General features: G+C 40.2%; 1 protein-coding gene across 5 annotated transcripts in view; it reads right to left on the minus strand.

Moving 5' to 3' along the window:
- Positions 1-262: 262 nt before the first annotated feature.
- The window catches only part of REPS2 (RALBP1 associated Eps domain containing 2), a 138,805-nt gene continuing 120,593 nt past the window's right edge, over positions 263-18,474 (minus strand). For all 5 annotated transcript variants that reach the window (XM_067566094.1, XM_067566091.1, XM_067566093.1 and 2 more), the window contains 4 exons: positions 14,545-14,628; positions 8,805-8,950; positions 5,921-6,026; positions 263-4,245 (listed from right to left, as the gene is read on the minus strand). In XM_067566094.1, coding sequence (XP_067422195.1) covers positions 4,177-4,245; positions 5,921-6,026; positions 8,805-8,950; positions 14,545-14,628 — 405 coding nt within the window. In that variant the 3' untranslated portion in view covers positions 263-4,176. The remainder of the gene's footprint in view (positions 4,246-5,920; positions 6,027-8,804; positions 8,951-14,544; positions 14,629-18,474) is intronic.

The raw sequence follows: 18,474 nt of genomic DNA on the forward strand, positions 1-18,474 counted from the left end.
TGCAAAGTAAGGGTGAAGTCCTGAGTCCACTGAGGTCAACAGGGCCAGGATTCCACCGTAAACTATTTAATAGTCTCTCTCTCTCACTCACACACACACCCATCCCACACACCCTGAGTATATGTGTTTTCAAATTAAATACTCAAAGGTTACCCATATCAACACAGCATCTTTCCATACAAAAGTTTCTTTTCTCTTTTCATATGATCTGTACAAATGACATCCTCAACAAAACATAGATAGCAAGACGACCTGAAGTTACTATAGCTTTTTATTTTAACATAGAACCCAATTTCATACCATATACATTTTCCAAAATTGGATGTGCATAGTATAGAATGTTCTATATCTTGCAATCCACCACACTAATGTTTCTGCAGCTGTGAAAACAAGTCTTCTGAAATATGGGTATCAACAACAATATATAAGTTAAAAATACAAATATATAGTAAACTGAAGGGAACTATTTTTAAATTTTAGATTAACAGCAATAAGGTTCCCAATACCAGTTTTATATCAAATGATCAATAGCAGAGAAAGATGTAATACAAAGTTTCATGAAGATAATTGAACAAAGAAAAGCTGCCAAATATATATATATATTCATAATATCATTTGGGGTAGTCATGTCTTGAAAAAATAATTTTTTACTCTAGTTACTAAAATACGTGGGTTCATTATCCCTCTTTCCCATCCTGACTTTTATAACACCAACTACTTCACGTCATTTAAGGTGTATATGTGCTGAAGGCTAAAGGACTGGCAGTGCTGGGGAAGTGACAATCCTCCTTTCAGACTAGACATTTTCCCAAACTGTCTTTGTCATGGTCTAGGATTTAAATTTGGTGGAAGCAGCTTCAACTACAGTGGGAGATAATTTCCATATTAAGGCTATCCAAAAGCTTCCTGCGAAGAGTTCTAAATCACAACCACCCCCGGGGGTAGTTATGTAATGTAAACAGTTGTCCTCCAGTATTATTAGATATGAAACAGGGTTTGAGATATGAAAAACCCAGTCACTAAGCTCCTTCATTATATCTCTCAGGATTATTTCTAATTTTAGGCTAAACCATCACCTAAATTCTTTTGTCCAAATAACAAGAGCAGCAGATATTACATCTTCTGTAGGCTATCAGAACTGTCAAAGTACTAGGAAGATACTCCGGATAACTTACTTCCTGACTTTGTGATTCAGAGACAAAACATTTCTTAACCCTTCCCTTCCTATTTTGCTTTCCACACTGTGTAAAGTGGTACATCGTCATCAATAATAAACTACACATAAAATGAGCTCAAGAGAACATTGTGATGCACCTCTAAAAGCTCATCATCAGAGACAATACAAACTTTTTATTTATAGCCTCAATGATTCAGGATGATTAAGGGCTTGTCTACACTTAAAAGGCTGCAGTGAAGATGCGACCTATGCTGACAGGAGGGCGTCTCCCATCGGCACAGGTAATCCATCTCTCCAAGAGGTGGTAGCTATGCTGACAAGAAGCAGCCCTCCCGTCGACATAGAGCTGTCTACACCAGTGGTTAGGGGTCAGTATACCTGCTGCACTCAGGGGTATGGATTTTCCACACTCTTGACTAACATAGTTATACCAACAGAAGTTGCTAGTGTTAGACCAAGCCTAAGTAAGATGTTCCATTGATGGCCACCCAGGTATCCTGATTCACAGTATAAGATTATAATAGTACTTTGCATGACAGAGCTTTGAAAAATCTCTTACTTAGAGTAGCATCTTACTCTATGAGTAGCCCGACTGAAATAAATGGGGCTTCCTGTGAAGTAAGGTCCTACTCAACATGAGTAAAGTCCGCAGAATCTCACCCAATGTGCTTAATAAAACATTTGTACATTTCTTCTTAAGAATTGAAAAGCTTCTTCCAAACATTCTGGATCACAAATATGGAAAGTACCACCCAATTCTGTCCTTTAAAATGGTCATTTTGTTACTAAAAATAAAATGAGAAAGCAAGAATTTAAAAATACATTTAAACTCAATAAAATCTAATGATTCAATTTTGTAAATGAAAAGAATGATTGGTGTATGCAGTGTTGGCCCCAGGATATTAGAGAAATAAGGTAGCTTTTGAGCTACAAAGCTTGTCTCTCTCTCCAACAGAAGTTGGTCCAATAAAAGATATTACCTCATCCCCCTTGCCTCTCTAAAAATGACTGGTGTAAGTTCTGAACATTGTCACTAATAGGGAAGATGGTGGCAGATTTCTATTGCAGTTCATTGGGAGAAGCTGTGATTCTAACTTCATTTAGTTACAAGCCACTGTCATCCCTCTGATTCCAACTGAAGAGCATTAACACAGGAAAAGTCAGAAATCCAAAAGTTAATTCTTTGTCGTAGACACAAACAGTGGTTAGGCTAGCGAGGGAGTGATGTATTATCAAAACAAGCTTTCAGTTAATGAAGTTTTACAAATGTGAGGCCTGCTCTCCCCCCACCATTGGAATAATGTTTTATAAACTCTGAATCCATATAATCCTCAGCCAAGGGAGTCTGTTCAGTCACCATGTCAACTTTAAACATTTACACTTATGTCATTCTTGTTTTACATCTTGATAAAACTTCTGGCTGCTCTGCTATTCCACTGCAGCTTTTTCACATTTGTCCATCTCGCACCAGACCCTGACAGTAGACTGGTTAGTTATTTCTAACCCACCCTAGGGGGGCATTCCAAAACTAGATGAATAAAGCAACAAAAATAATGGAAGAAATTGCATGCAGAGCTTTTGCAAACTTAATGCAAACACTTAGTTTACATCACTGAACAATGGACTATAAAATGTGTCACGTGGGGTTGTGAGGGGGGGAGGAAAGAAAGAGGACAACATGAATGCTAAGTTTCCATCAACGAGGCATATGTCAGAGGGGATAAGCTGATTTCATTACTTCTAAAACTACCTGTTATAAGAGGACTGGCCCAAAAACAAAAGGTTTGTTAAGAAAGTTTCCATTGACAGAAAGTCTCAGAGGACATAATCCAATGCCCACTGAAGTCAGTGGAGAGATTGAATTGACTTCCATTGACTTTAGTTGGTCCTGGATCAGATGCAGATAGAGTACTGTAGCCTTTGACTCTCCACTTGGAGTAGAGAAAGGTCCTGGGAGCCTCCTCCTGTAAGGAGCATCTCCTGTGAGACACTAAGGCCACTCAATGGACAACCCCTTGTAGGATTCATTTCTTTGCATCACAGTCATTAAAAATCCTACTTAGAGCATATACATATGTTTATTTCATTTGGAAACAAATGTCTACTTCAGGTCCTTTAAAAAAATGCAATAGCTAGTAAAACAGGAATGAAAACCAATACAAACAAACATGAAATAAAACCCATGTCTGCAAAGACAAGCAGAATACATGCTTCATTTTAACGTCCATTGGTAAAATTACGATGCTGTTTTTTTCAAAAACACACATTAATTACATACAGAGACACGTGACCATTTCTAACTTTCCCTGCAGGGTATAGGCTCAAAAAACAAGTTTAACTTTTTTCCCCCTAAAATCATTAAATTTCAATACTTTTTAGTTCTCAAAACTGCACTTTCATATGATTTCTAACTTATAAAACACAAACCCTGTAATATTTATAAGACAAATGATCAATAATCATAAATGGTACTAAAAAGACAATTCAATGGCATGTGATTGTGAATATATATATCTGTACAATTATTTTTATTTGCCTTTGTGTTTTAAAACCACAGACACCATGTCTTGGTATAAAACCTATGTGAATCAGAAACTTCCAAGAAACCAACTTAGAACAGGAACTTTAAATATAAGCAGGAGTTCTGAATGCATGTAACTTTTAATAATTAGTTTTCAAGAAAGTACATAAATCAGGAATTTTTTAAATAAATAAACTACTAATAATTTCAGAGTTAGACAATTGATTTTGTACTATCCTGAAGGACCAGTGAGAAACAACTTTCACTTCTTAGCCATAACCTATGGTTTGACATTTATCTCATGTATCTTCTTCATCTGCTGGGAAAATGTTCAAGGTGGTGTACAAAAAACCCCACATTTCACTTTTCCCAGTGCCATTGCCTCAGTGAAAACTTTACATAGATTTGTTGTGCTAATGCAGTCAAAAAATTATTGGCACAAATGCCCATTTATCACCATTAAATGATGTACTCAAGGTCACAAGACAGTTACAGGACGAAGCTGTTCCAACTGAGTCTCCAATGCAATTCGTTCTTTGTGAACTTCCTGGAGCATAGAGAAAAAAGAAATGCTATCATTTTTGTGGCACCCACACAAACAATGCTGCATTATTAAAGAATAGTCTGATAACAGTTGGCATTTACTACAGATCTCAAGTTTATACCACTTACATAATGCTTTATAGTTTCAAAGCATTGTACAAGCATTAGACAATTGACCCTCACAACCACCTATTGAGATAAGTAGAATTATTCCCTTTTTTACAGAGAGGTCAAGTGACTTGCCCAAGGTGGCTGATAAGAGGAAGGATGGTCCAGTGGTTACATGAGCGGAAGGATGGTCCAGTGGTTACTGCATAGGCTTGGGAGACCTGGGTTAAATTCTCTGATCCACAACAGACTTCCTATATGACCCTGGGCATGTCACTCTGTCTCTTGGTTTCCTTCCTGTACACTGGGGATAACAGCACGACCTTACCTCATTGGAGTGTTGTGAGGATCAACACATTAAAGATTGCAAGGTGCTCAGATATGAAAATGGGAGCCATATAAATACCTTGGATAGACAGACTAAAAAATGTGATGGTGGCAGACAATTTGTTATTAAAACTTACAAGTTGGACATCCTTCCCCAAGCTCAGTCCATACTGCCTCTTTTTATCTTGCTATGAAGGCAGCATGCTCAGCCCGAGTAGGGAGAGTTTGCCTTGCATTGCTCCCGAGAGATCCTTCTAGACAATTCAGGAAGAGTGGTAATGACAAACTCCTTTGTGGAATTGCACTTCAGTCCGGATCAAAGAAAGGTGATTGTAACATGGGATGTTGCGTGAGTGGGGTGGGAAGTGAAGTTGGAAAAATATAGATGGAGGATTTCTCAGGACTCTAACAGAGATGCAGAAGAATGCTAAAGGAAGGAAAGAAGGTCAAGACAGGCCAACTCAGTGGCAACCCACTGTGCTATCACAGAGGACATCAGGGTTCAGTTTCTGGTCACAGTCTCACATTTCTAGACCATTATAGAGCTGGAATTGCTGCACAAGGTAGTACGTTCAACCCCCTAGGGAAAAGCAACAGCAGTCTCCTCTGATTGATTAGCAAGCAGTGTTAATGGCCTTTGAAAGGATTCCCAGTATGTTCAGACCTTCTTATGCAGAAGTATGATGGTATGTGTAAGTATCATGAAGCTTCAGTAGAAGAAAAATGAAGGATTTTATTGACTTCATGTTTGGACAAGTAGAAAGAATAAAATTTATTTTGATCAGGAAGTTACCAATTTAAATATTTCAAGAAGTTCTCAAACACAAGCCAATGGATAGTGTTTTAAAGTCACTCTTAAAGGCTCATCTAAGGTAACCATATAGCCAGTATTTTGTATGCTGAACAATTGAACATTAAAGACTAAATAGCACAACAGATCAGGACAAAGAAAGCGATGTCTGAGTTCCTATCCTGCATGCGGAGACAGCATTAAATGTCTAGAAGCATTTGAAATACAAGAATTATCATTTAAATTCAATTCAATTGACAACGCAGCCATTTGCAGTTAGGTGACACATTTTCTTATATAGACCACTCATCCCTAAAGATACAGTGTAGCCATTCTTTCCAAAAAGAGTTTGGAAACAAAGCAGTAGGCTTCATCTATAAAGCGGAACTAGATCCTTAGCCAGCGGTGAAAAATAATCGACTGCATCAATTGCGATGTTCAGTGTGTTTCTTACCTTCAGTTGCTGTTGGAGTTCGCTGTTCAACCTGGCTAGCACCGCGTTGGCTTCTTTGTTTTTACGAACAGCAGTCTGAATAGCCTTCTTCTGCTTGGAAGACTGTCTGCCAGAGAGATAAATACAAAACATTTCACTGAAAAGAGCCTCAACAGTGACTGATCCCCAGGAGACCAGACATCCACTTTATGTACATGTGGACTGAACACTGCTCAAAAGAAAAAGATACAAATTTACAAGAAAATGTAGTATATAAGTGAGGTGACTGAATCAGATCTATTATTCAAAAGCAAAATGGTCTCATTTGTTAATCTGAACAATAGACCTATTTTTGACTCGCGTCAACTATTTTATTTTCAATGTACTTGTATTTATTGCAATATCCTTGCTATTATTGTTTTCAAACACTTAATGGGTTTAAAGTCTAACTAATGCCTAATAGAAAATATAAAGAACATTCTATTTAGAAACAATTTTACCTATTTTTAGTATCTTTTAATTATTTATTCTTAAGGACATCTGCATGAAAATAAAATCTTTGCTTTTTCAAGAGCTTAGTTGCTTCTGCTGCTTTTTCTTTACTTGAAATACAAATTTTCCACTTTTCATATCAGTCATTTCCACCATTACTGATTGTGATGTCACAAACAAAAATGGAACTTCAGGTGGACGAATTATGGACATTATTCATCTGTCCAAGACTCTTAAAGAAATAAAGATTTGTTTAAATGCAAATGCTGCTAGTAATTAAAAAAAACCAAGGGAAATATGATAAACATAGGTTAGATAAGCAGAACAGTTTCTAATTAGACATTTTAAAGTTGTACATGAAGTGTCAGCAGCTAATGATGTGAGCTATGACAGGTACACATTTAAACAGAGTGCAAAGTGGCGAGCATTTGGGAAAAGCCCAAGTTGGCTCTTTCTCTAAACAGAGCGGACAGCAGTGATCTTTGCAACAGAACCACTGCCTGTTTTTATAATAGGTAAGTCCTTTTGCTATTATTTTTCACCTTTTCACCAATCTGTTTATCTATATTTTGGCCCTCTAACCAGTCTTTATAATAAAATTAAAAAATAAAATAAATCAAAATGTACTTGTATCTTTATGTGGTCATTTAAACATTTTGAGGAAAATACAAACATCTGCATCAGATAAGGCTGATTAGGGATGTTAGCAGGGGTTGCAATTTGCCTTAGGCTCCCTAAATAATTGGGGCTCCAAAAGCTTGTACTAGCATCTTCAGGCCATCTTAGTAGCCCTATTATTATTTTAATCTTCCAAGTTCTGTGGCACAAATTCAGGCTCTCAGTGAACAACTTGATTGTGTACGTATTGTGAAGAACTGACTGGACGACAGACATGATTGGCCTGGATTTGGCTCAGATTACTTGGTCCAAAATCATAGAATCCTAGAGTTTGAAGGGACCACAAAGGTCATCTAGTCTAGCCCCCTGCCAAGATGCAGGATTTGTTGTGTCTTAACCATCCAAAACAGATGGCTATCCAGCCTCCTTTTGAAAACATCCAGTGAATGAGCTTCCACAATCTTCCTAGGCAGCCTGTTGATGAGACACAGATTTGGGCTAGGCGCAGCCCTGGTTTTTGCACGCGACTTCAGCTGCAGGAGATGTGCATACCCAAAGGGGTTTTCAGCTGCATTCACCTAGCATATGAATCCTGGAGTAAAATGAATTTGACAGAATACAGCCCTTTCCCTACCCCATCACTTGTGCCTGTGTTAGTGTTGGACTTGTTATAGGAGTCACTAAGTCTCTTTGGTCTTGGTGACTTCACTGTCTATGCTTTCAATACGCATGCTGGCAATAGCTGTAGCACACTAACTCTAGATCTCATAGCTGTCATGGCAATCATAAGATTATCCCAGAGGTTTATGGCTCAACTCATACTGGCGTTATACATTTTTCATTGGGATGGATCTAGAAATAAGTGTTAAACAGATATTGTAATCATGTTCTGATCGACATCTCCTCTAGGCTGAGGGCAAAGCCTTTCTTGACTCCTGTCAGCTTGGAAGACCAGTTTCTATAGTTCATCCTCTGAAACCGTTGGACCCAGTGAGGTTCCAGAATACCTTGGTGAAATTTTGCTTTTCAGCCTTTGATGGAGTGGAACATTACAGCTATCTATTGCCCATGATCAGTGAAGACCCTTGGATACCTTCTACCCTCTAGTTAGACATGGGAAAGGTGACGCCTTACAATGCTTGGGACTGAAGAGATGTGCTTAGCCTGACAGCTGTGTCAGAGAATTTTGGCACTCCTGCACGATGGCTGAAGTGATGGTGAAACCAGTGTTGTTCTCCTCAGCCACAGCTTTTGCAAACACTTGACCAGTGGAGTTGTTCAGTGTTGTGAATGCCTGTGTCACTGAGACAGTGTTAGAGTTTAGTTCCGTGCTCTGGAGAACTGCCATCTTATTTTGATGACAATATTGAAGAGACTTGGAACCATTCCCACCACCCTCCTCATCTCCTGGGTGGTTAACAAGCCACACCTGCTGAAGTGAGTGAGCACAACTTCAACAGCTATACGCAGGCTTCAAACACCTGCTAACAGGATCAGCACAAGACCCTTGTTACAAGGGCGGCTAGCTGAGTGATAGCTTTTGTGATGTGGACACATATTTGCTGACTGAAACCATCAAGTGCATTTCAAAGAGGCCATTGTTCAGCTATCAGATGTTAACAACTTTTAGTCACTACTGACCAGGCCTGCATTTAAACTGGCAATTGAGGTCTGTATCTAATTATCAATTCACTGTGACGTTCAGTCATTACATATTAGAATGAGGCAAAAAAAAATCACAGTCAAGTCATATCTCATGATGTAGCTTGATGTAGTTTTTAGGTGTGCTTTTTACTTTTGGACTGGAAGGTGGGGTTTGACTGCAGGCAAGGAAGAGGTCACACTGAGAGTGGGAGTAAGCTCCTGGTTTTCCAACATCTGATTTTCAGGGCGGAATTTCCTACGGATTGGTTTGGATGGTGGCTGAGTAAGCAGAATCTCCTTTGGAGAAAAAACAAAGATTAAGTTAGTCCTTAAATAAATCAGAGTCCAACTACAATGCTAAATTGATGACTTGGGGAAAGAAAAGGCTATGATTAGTGAATGCTTTTAACACTGAAATTGCTGAAGTATATCCTAAGAATTCATAACAAGCTTTGTGCTGTTTCAGTTTTAACTAAATCCAGTAATAATTTGCTTTTTTAAAACCCTATTTTGTCGTTTTAAATTTAATTTTCTATACTTGCCAGTTGTCTATTTTTGTTAGTGTCTTGCCCTCCCTCCTTTTAATTGTCTTGCACACACTGCTTGTGTCTTATCTTAATTTGGACTGTATGTTGTTCAGGGCAGGGACTGTCCATATAGGTGTACGTACGTAGATTCATGTACATGTAGCATAATGGAGCCAGAACCCCAGCTCGGGCTTCTGGACATTACCAGAATATAATAATAATTATATAAGAATATATTAATTATAATAATTAAAAATTATGCTCTCTGTAATACAAATATTTTGCCTGCATATGCTGCAGTTGTGATCAACAATACAGGACATCTGGAATTTCCCAGGATTGACCAGGATTGGTTGCCAGTTATAGATTATGAAGTATCTACCTACTATATGGCCTCATCTCACCCCCATAGAATCTGAATGCCTTGCAAACATTAATGAATTTATCCTCACAAAACCAACCCCACAATTCAGCCGAGGTGCAGTGTCAGAGAGACTGACTTGCCCAACGTCACATAGGAATGCGGCGGCACAGCTAGGAATTGAAGTCAGATCTCCTGTGTCCCAGGCCAATGCCCCAACCACAAGACAGGCTTCCTCCACCCTATGGCGTTATTCCCAGAAATACCTTCCCTTTTAGAGGCAGCTTGGAAACTGGTTTACAAAGAGGTCCATGTAAACCATCACTGCAGAATGAGTGCACGTAAGGCTAGTGATTTGTCATGGCAAAGTACATGAAAAGACATGGTCAGGTGCAGGTAGAAAAGACAAAAGACATTAATTTTTAATAAAAAATGCCAGATGTGCTTTCAATATTTTAATAAAAGTATCCTCTATTTTGTCCCCCTCAGTAAAGAAAAAAACCCAAAACTTTACCACCACCACCACCACAGTATCAGGCTGTTATAATAATATTTTATTATTACAAAATTTAGCTTTCATAGCATATTTCATCTGTATATCTCAAAGTGCTTTACAAAGAGAGGCAAGTGGTATTATCATCCTCATTTCATAAAGGAAGAAGCTGAGGCACAAAATGGTAAAGTGACTTGCCAAAGGTTACATAGTAAGACAGTGGCAGAGCCAGGACTAGAACCAAGGTGTCATTATACAGTGTAATGGTGTATTCACTGGACCAGACTACCTTCCTTTCTATGTCTTAGGAACCAATTAATACAATACAAATAAATTAAATGAAGTAATATGCCTTTAAATGTACCAGTGAAGTACCTAAAAGGCTGCAATATGTAATCTGAGTCAGCAGAGAGGGCTCTTGGGGATGTTTTGCAGTAAAAAGTAATTTAAGGCCATGAACAGAGTTAGCATTATAAGAGGGCAGAGTCGCTAACATTTCAAAATCTCATATGGTTCCATGACTGCTTTAAAAAAAACACATTTTTTTAAACCAAACTAACAAAAACCAGGATCTGTTGCGCACACAACTCAGCATGACAAAACACTTGCCTTAAATATGTGGAATATCGCACTTAAAATGATCACGTGAAACATTATATAATTAATGTATTTGCTCACTGCTTTAAAAAAGTGTACACCTAGGATGAGAGAGTTTACATCTACATACCAGCTTTTCACATGATAAAAACAGGAGACATTTTCAGACTACACACCGTTCTGCTTGTTTTCACAATAGAGGTGGGTCCCCTGGCATTTGGTCTTGGTGTGTTTGTTAATTAAAGGGAGTGAATGTGGCCCTCATGTAAATTGCTGGCTTAATAGCATAAGTGGCCAAAGCCCCCCAGTTTACATACAGAAAGTCACTGCAGTGTGAGTCACTGCAATGTAAGCTCCCCCAGCTGCTGTCTCGTCAGCACAAAGGGCAGGATCACCACTAGAGGCAGAGGATAGTTCAGTCTCTATGCTTATTCAGTCGCTGGCCTCCTATGAGGCTGCCAGTTGTGATGTTGGTTTTGTGAACGTGGACACCAGGCTGCTAGGATCTGGAATGAGACCAAGAGCTCATTTCAGAGGTCGCTGAACAGCCATCAAATGGTAATACACCTGTCAGCCACTATTGCTGGCATGAACTGGATTTCAACCACTTTAGGTTGAAACTAATCTTTAGGTGAAAGTCCCAAAATCTCATTTCAAATACTCAGTCCTCTGGTTCCCCTTTGTTTTGTTTTTTTTTAAAAATATTTTAAGACTATCTATGTTTCCCATGTCATTGAATAGTGTGGCAGAAGAGTGTACCTATTGTATGATTATAGATCTGGAGTAAGATTGTGCTTTGTGGCCCCACACTTGGCAGGGTTGCGTAGCTCTCTGAAAATGTCATATGAGACAGCTAGGGAACCTGTATGTGATTTCTACGTGCTTGGATGAGTGAGAGATGGGGGAATGCGAAATACACAATCTTTGTTTATCTTAGTATGGCAAAAAACAGCCATACTCAGATATCAATAGTCTCCATTTTCAAGAGTGCTATTTGAGGGGCTGATACCTTCCTAAATCCAGACAAACAGAAAACACAGAGACTCTTACTTAGGAGGAAGATGGGGAAATCAGTCCTTCTGAGAATAAAAGAAATTTGAGTTTCACAAACCGACCTGAAACCAGTTCTACTACCCTGTAGTTTGTTTTGGGCTGAGACAATACCACCAGTACTAACTGAAAATTGAGTTTGGAAATTAGTCTATAAGAAGTGTGTTGGTTAACACAAGACAAACACACCAAGCCTGCCAGAAGATGCCAGGCAGATAAGTTGTGAGTGTCTGGTTAGAAACACACCTGGGTAAAACAATGACGACAAAGCTAGCTTTTTAAGATGAGAGTCAGATAGACTTTTCGGCTATGACCTAGACAACATCCCATAATTGTAATAAAGCTTCTCCCCCTTCTAGGGATTAGGAGGAAGAGTCTCAGGGGTCTCTCTTTAACTGATCATTCTATTATGTTTTTCTAATAATTTTGCATTCCCCTAAAACTACTTGCATGTGGTTTGGGGCAACTGTTGTGTTGGTTTGGAGAGAGATGAGCACTGCTGGTTGTTTTAGGAGGAAGGAAGCTGTCTTCTGAGCAGTAGTCACTGGTGCCTAGTTACTGTAGTACATTTCTTGGAGCCAGAGTCCCCACCGAATAAATTCTTTACTTCCTCACTAAAAAAGCAACACCCAAAGGGAGTTCAAAAGAAGGGATGTGTAGAGAGAGGATGTGGGGGAACCTGAGTGAAGCGTCAGGAAGATGCACATGGGAGAAGGCCCAACCCCATAAAAAATTGGAGGAGGAGGAAGAAAATTAAAGAGATTCATTCCTTGGTAAATTATGGAAGAGCAGTTACAAGTGCCTGCATTTAGGAGATTATGCCATTTCAAAACAAACATTTTATGCTCTAGAAGTCAGCTTTTTTATATGGAATGCTCTGCTATAAAAACTTCTTAATGACAAGTTAACAAAATCGTTCCTGAAACTGACATGTAAACATGCCATAACCACTGGGCCCTCCTCAAACTTACAGTTCCCAGAGGCTCACATTGCCCTGGTGCCCCCCCCTACTCCCATCCAAAACTCTCCCCACCTGTTCCTTCCCCCCCCCCCCGCCTGATGTCACTAAGCTGTGCCTTGCAGGGGGGAAAGAAGGGGTGATGTTCTGCAGGAACAACTTTGATAGATACTCCTGCCTCCTCTTTCACCATGCTGAGGAGGAGGATCTTCAGGCCACTGCTGCAGATCTCCTGCTGTCCTGTGCCCTCGGGATACACGCCAGGAAGCTGGGGTGGGTGGGGCCAGTGGCTATTTAAGACTGCCAGTTTCAGGGAATTCTGGAGTCCAGCTACTTGTGGTAGGCTCTACAGTGGGCAGGGCTGGCTGTAGCTATGCTCTCTCTGGCTTCTTCTCTGCTCAGTTGCCTCTGGTGGCTGGAGGTCATATTGGTGAGTGAATTGCCAGAGCAGCTTCAGCACATGGTACAGGAGCTACCAGCCAAATACAGCAGGTCACAGTGCTCATTTGGGGAAGAAACATCACTGGGCAGGGAGAGGCAAAAGGAAATTGGAAGAAAGCCCACTTTACCACCCTGTGGGGGTGTTTTAACAGCTCCATCTCCTACCAGACACCATCCAAACTCCCCCAACTCTCCTACAGGCCACCTATGCATATTCTCACCTCCACCCTTGCATCGTCACATCCATTTCTCAGGGGCAGAGCAGCTCCATCCCTATCAAGATCACCCCTCTGTGGCAGCACCTGGAACTGCACTGTGCAGTACACCAGCACTACATACACACACCACCTAACGTCTACACTGCATTAGTACCTGGTGGAGTATTATTGGAGATCTTAGGCCTCTAACTCTTCTTAATCAATAACTGTCCCTGCTACTGATCTTAGAAAGGATTGAGGTGGCAGCCAGAGTGCTGCTAAAAAGCAAGGGCACAACGGGGTCTGACCCCAAAAAGTACTTGAAGGAAAATGACACAAGCTGTTCTTTTGGAGTGCACTCCCTTTCTTGGGCTGCAATAGCCAGTATGTGCTGACCTTTCAGGCACGCTGCAAAGCCCATCTTTTCAGGACGGCTGCCAAGAAAGAACTATGATTAGGGGAAGACACCAAGGGAAGAGGGGAAGTTGGGGACTGGTTTGTTTTTGTGCTGCCTGGTTATTTAGCAGACAGACACTGGGGGTGTTTCCTATTAACAGCATTTGTCAGAAGCACCTCGAGTATTCAGAGAGCTGTCTCTTGTTGTTTCATAACTCTAAATGAATAAATAAGCCACTATGGGCACAGGGAAACCTTAAAGAGCATGGGTGAAATCCTGGCCCCACTGAAGTCAACGGCAAAACTCTCAAAAATGTCAATGCGGCCAGGTTTTATCCCTGGAAAATACAAGGCTCTAGTTACAGAATATCTATTTTATACGCCTGCAAATAAAACCTGTAACTCATGTTTTAAACAAAGCCCTTCAATTCTATGCATATTATATAATAGATTCTGAGCTCTAACAAACTGGTGTACTTATTTTGGATCCTTAATGTCAGATTTTTAAAATGTTTCACGTTGGAAGGGCTGTAAGGAAATGAGGACCAGACATTGATCTCTTCTCCCCACTTGTTTAAAGGCCCACGTGTGCCTGTCAATTGTAAACAAATGGCAAGTTGTTTTTCTTAATGCATGTGTACTGACGTGTGGATTGAAAACTTTCTTAATGATTTATCTGAGCTGATGGTGGATGTCACATGAGTCAAATTCCCCTTAGTGTCCTGACCTCCAGAAAAAAGTAAACATGTAAAAATGTAACCCTAAACCGTAGTTTAATTGCTTTAAAATTTAAAACAACTAAGGTTAGTTGATGAAGTCAAGAAGATAAAGGCAGATCATTCAACAGTGGCACTGGACATATTGGCCTTACCTTTTTTGTTGGGCTGCTTTCTTCTGTCTGTGATGGGACTCTATTCATCTGAGAATGTAATTCAATCTCAGATGCTTGTTCGGTCTGTAACAACAAATCAGTCACCGCTACACCCAGAAAATGACTAGCAGTCATGTACAATAGAGACAATGAAAGCAAACATTAGACACAAAAGGAAAGTTACTTTAGCAATTTAACTCTGAGGGAGAAAAGTTATGGTGACAGCACAGTGAAAGACACACATCTTTTGTGCATTTTTAATTAAACCATTTTCTCCCTTTATTGTGATAAGAAAACAAGAGAAAACTTTTTGTGAAAAGCTAGAAACTGCAACTTCACTGAACATAAATGACTTGCTACCCAGGAGTCTAGGGATTTTCTAGGATTCAGTTCCTACAGTATAGCACTTAGTACCCTTCCATTATGATAAAAGTAAAGCCACAGCAATAGCTACAAAGGTCGGGGGTGCAAACTGTCACTGAATCCTGAAAACTCCAGTTGAAAAACTGAACAAACAGTTATATGAACATATATTGAGATCAAATGATATTCACTGGTAGGGGAGTACAAGAGAGCCTCTGACTTTGGGCGCTAAGGCCTAGAACAAGAAAATAGGAACTACTGCAAAAATTGACATGTCATTTTATACACAAGGTATAGAAGGAGACAAATCTACCTCTTTCCTGCCCTAATCCAGTTCCAAATAGAAAATAATTGCAACAGTCAAAGCACTTCCAAGGAAAAGTCCATAAATGTATCAGTCTAGGATGAAACTTAAAATAGGGGGTTCATTATTTTTCTGCTCACCTTGCCCCAAAAAAATCTGGATTTAATGGCTCAGTCAAATGTAGCAATCATCATCCTTGGAGTTCCTTCAACAGGACAAAGACTCAGCATCACACCACCATGGAAGAGCACTGGGGTTTGGAAGCAGTGTTGAGGTTCACTGAGCGAGGGAACAGCTTGTATGCCTCAGATGTGATTCTATGGGGAGAGTACCAAAGGCCCACCTCTTCAAGGGGATCTGAGGGTGCTTAGCACCTCAAAGAATGCCTCCCCCAAATTCTCTTCCCTCACAATTTCTGCCAGCTGAGTTATGGAGCAAAATGGACAGTGGCCTCAAAGGAAAAGAGACATCCTGCCATCCTGGCTGAAGAGTTACTGAACTACAGCACGGTCCCTTCTCCAAAATGGTTTGTTTCTGTAAGATTACATTTAAAGGGTTAGATCCCGGCTCCACAGACGTCAATGGCAAAACTCCCATTAACTTCAGTGGGGCCAGGATTTCCCCAAAAGTCTCTTACCAATAATTTACCAAGCACGGAATAGCCTATTCTGCTACTGCTGACAGACTCTTGCTGAGAGACCTCTGAAAGCAATGACAGTCCCTACAATCTAGAGCAGTCAAAGATACTTCAATGCCTCTGGTTAAGCACAACCCATACATCAAACCATTTCAGAATTATATATAGATTATAAGGTAGTTAAAGAGGGACTTTATCATACCACTTCCTTTCCTTTCACAATAGGAGCACTAGGGAAGCTGGAGGGGAGAGGAAGCTCTGTCAGGTTTGCTAGCACTCTACAACTATAAGGGGTAGAACTAATGCTAGGAGAGGGATTTGTGATCTTCTTTTAAATGCATATGAAATTCCTCAAGACAGAAGAGAAAATAAAATGTCATGGTTGACAAGATTTCTCTCCCCCTCCTTTTCCTCTTCTAAGTATGTTACATTTGTATTGTATACTGATGCTAAAAGAAGATACTACTCTAATTTGCCAGGGGGCTAATATTTGGTACTAACATTTGGATTCAGCAAACCTTCCAGGGATTGTGGGCTGAGATCATAACTGAAGGCTCTTGACATACAGAGGAATGAAAGAGGAAAAAGGCACTCTTTGTTGAATCACTGAAATGAAGGACTTAATTTTTGTAATACAACATGTCTCTATTATCCAGTGAAACAAACAATAGACTCCCTACTTTCCAAACCCATTTTTTATGTATCTGGAAGAAATTGAGGTTCAAAACACAGGCTACAGTGGCTTGGCAAGAGCACATTGGGCAGGCACTCCAGTCATATAAATTCTAATGAAGGATCTTGGGACAGCAGAGCTCAAATGCATCATGGGGGCAATGAATTTGGGCACCAAGGGAATGAAAATCTCCATCTTCACCCACATTCCTTTGATATAGGGTCAATTCACAGAGAGAACCAATGATGACGCGGCTCCATAGGGAGCCATGTGGTATGTCCTCTAGCTCAGAAGAAATGTACAGAAGGGGGACCACACGTTAACTGAATGAGAAAAGAGTCAGAAAAAAAACTGAATAAATGATTCTAAGAAGGTAGTTTGGGGTGGAAGGAAGAGATAACCAGAAAAGCTCCCTTTGGCTCTGCCTACTGATTAGATTTTGGCCAGATGCAAAAAAGGATCACACTTGAGGTGCACTATAGTGCTTTACTCTCCTCTTCCCCCTACCACTGACTGCCTTCATATACAAACTCACACTCACACTGTTTGGGGTTTTCAAAATGCTCAGCTCTCATTAAAGTCAATGGTAAAACTCTCATTGACATTCCTGGGAGCAGAGTTAGGCCACTTTTGAGCCCTTTTGAACATCGCAACCTACAGATAAATTGATCCAAACAGAAAGGTCTCACAGCAGGAGAATGTTATTTAGAATAAAGTTTTTAAAAGGAAAGAAACAAGTACAAGTTTTGGGCACTATCAGAGGCATATATTGAACCAAGTGCTGATGCCAATGCTAGAGGATAAGAGTTCAGAATTCCCTGCAGTCTGACATCGAAGTATCTGATGACACATTTTTTATGTTTACTGGCTATTTGAGTGCCATGGGCATGGGGCAGCCATTAGAATAACAGCTTCAGTGATTGCTGGACTACATTTCTATTATACTCTTTGCTGGTGTCAAGAGCTATCGGTGTTGGTACCGCCCTGCCTATTCATTTGTGATCATGAGGACCATACCCAGCTGTGGAATGTGGGTCTCACAATATAATTGGGCATGGCTAACTAGAGAGGTCAGATGGTTAAATACATACACACATTTTATAAAAGAAAGGAATCAGTTCTGGTACTGGAGCTCATGTAAAATGAATACAACCACCAGTTGTCATGTCCTTAAAGTGCCACCTAGTGGCATGTAGAACAGGTCATTATGGTGTTTCTCAGAACACAGTGCATAAAAGAGGTGCATATATATTTGCTGACATGTGACCGGTCTGGTGGTTCTGAATTCGTTCACAAGGCAGGCAGACAACAGGCTATGCTGGAGACAATGCGTTTGAACTCTTTTGAACTTTCCATTTCCTCATATAAAAAGAGATCTCCATTTCTTATCTTTCTGAAGCTTGGTCTATACCTAAAAGGTTTCCTAATATAGCTAAGTTAGGTGTATGAAGAAAATCAGCCCTCTAAGCAACATAGCTATGCCAGCAAAAGCCCTAGCGCAGCAGCAGTTATACCAGTAATAAAGTTGTTTTACCAATATAGCGTATCTTGTTCGAGTGTATAAGCTACACTGGCAAAAGCATTCCCCTGCCCTGGTCCCACCCAGATTTTAAAGGAATAGTCAGACAGCCAAAGGTTGTGTTACTTTTTCATGAGCTGCCTCTGCTGGGGGCTTCCCCTTTGAGGAAGCTCCTGAGAGTAGATAATAGTCAAGAGGGCCTGGGCAACACCAGAGACACAGTGGATCTCAGGAGATTCATGGGATTTGGGAGCTAGACCCATGGAATTAGCAGTCCCTATCTCCCCAGTGAAAGAATGCAGAAGATACTCTACAAGAAGCAGCTACTGGTATCTCCATGGGAATGATCTGGTCTAGTTATTTCAAAAACAGTGTGGCGTTTATAATAGCGGGTTTTTTCTTTTGGTGAGGGATTTTTCTTGGATTTTCCCCCC

The sequence above is a fragment of the Emydura macquarii genome, unplaced genomic scaffold (assembly GCF_026122565.2).
Source record: "Emydura macquarii macquarii isolate MOO-44397 ecotype Brisbane River unplaced genomic scaffold, CSIRO-AGI_Emac_v2 contig_2734, whole genome shotgun sequence".
Lineage (NCBI taxonomy): Eukaryota > Metazoa > Chordata > Testudines > Chelidae > Emydura > Emydura macquarii.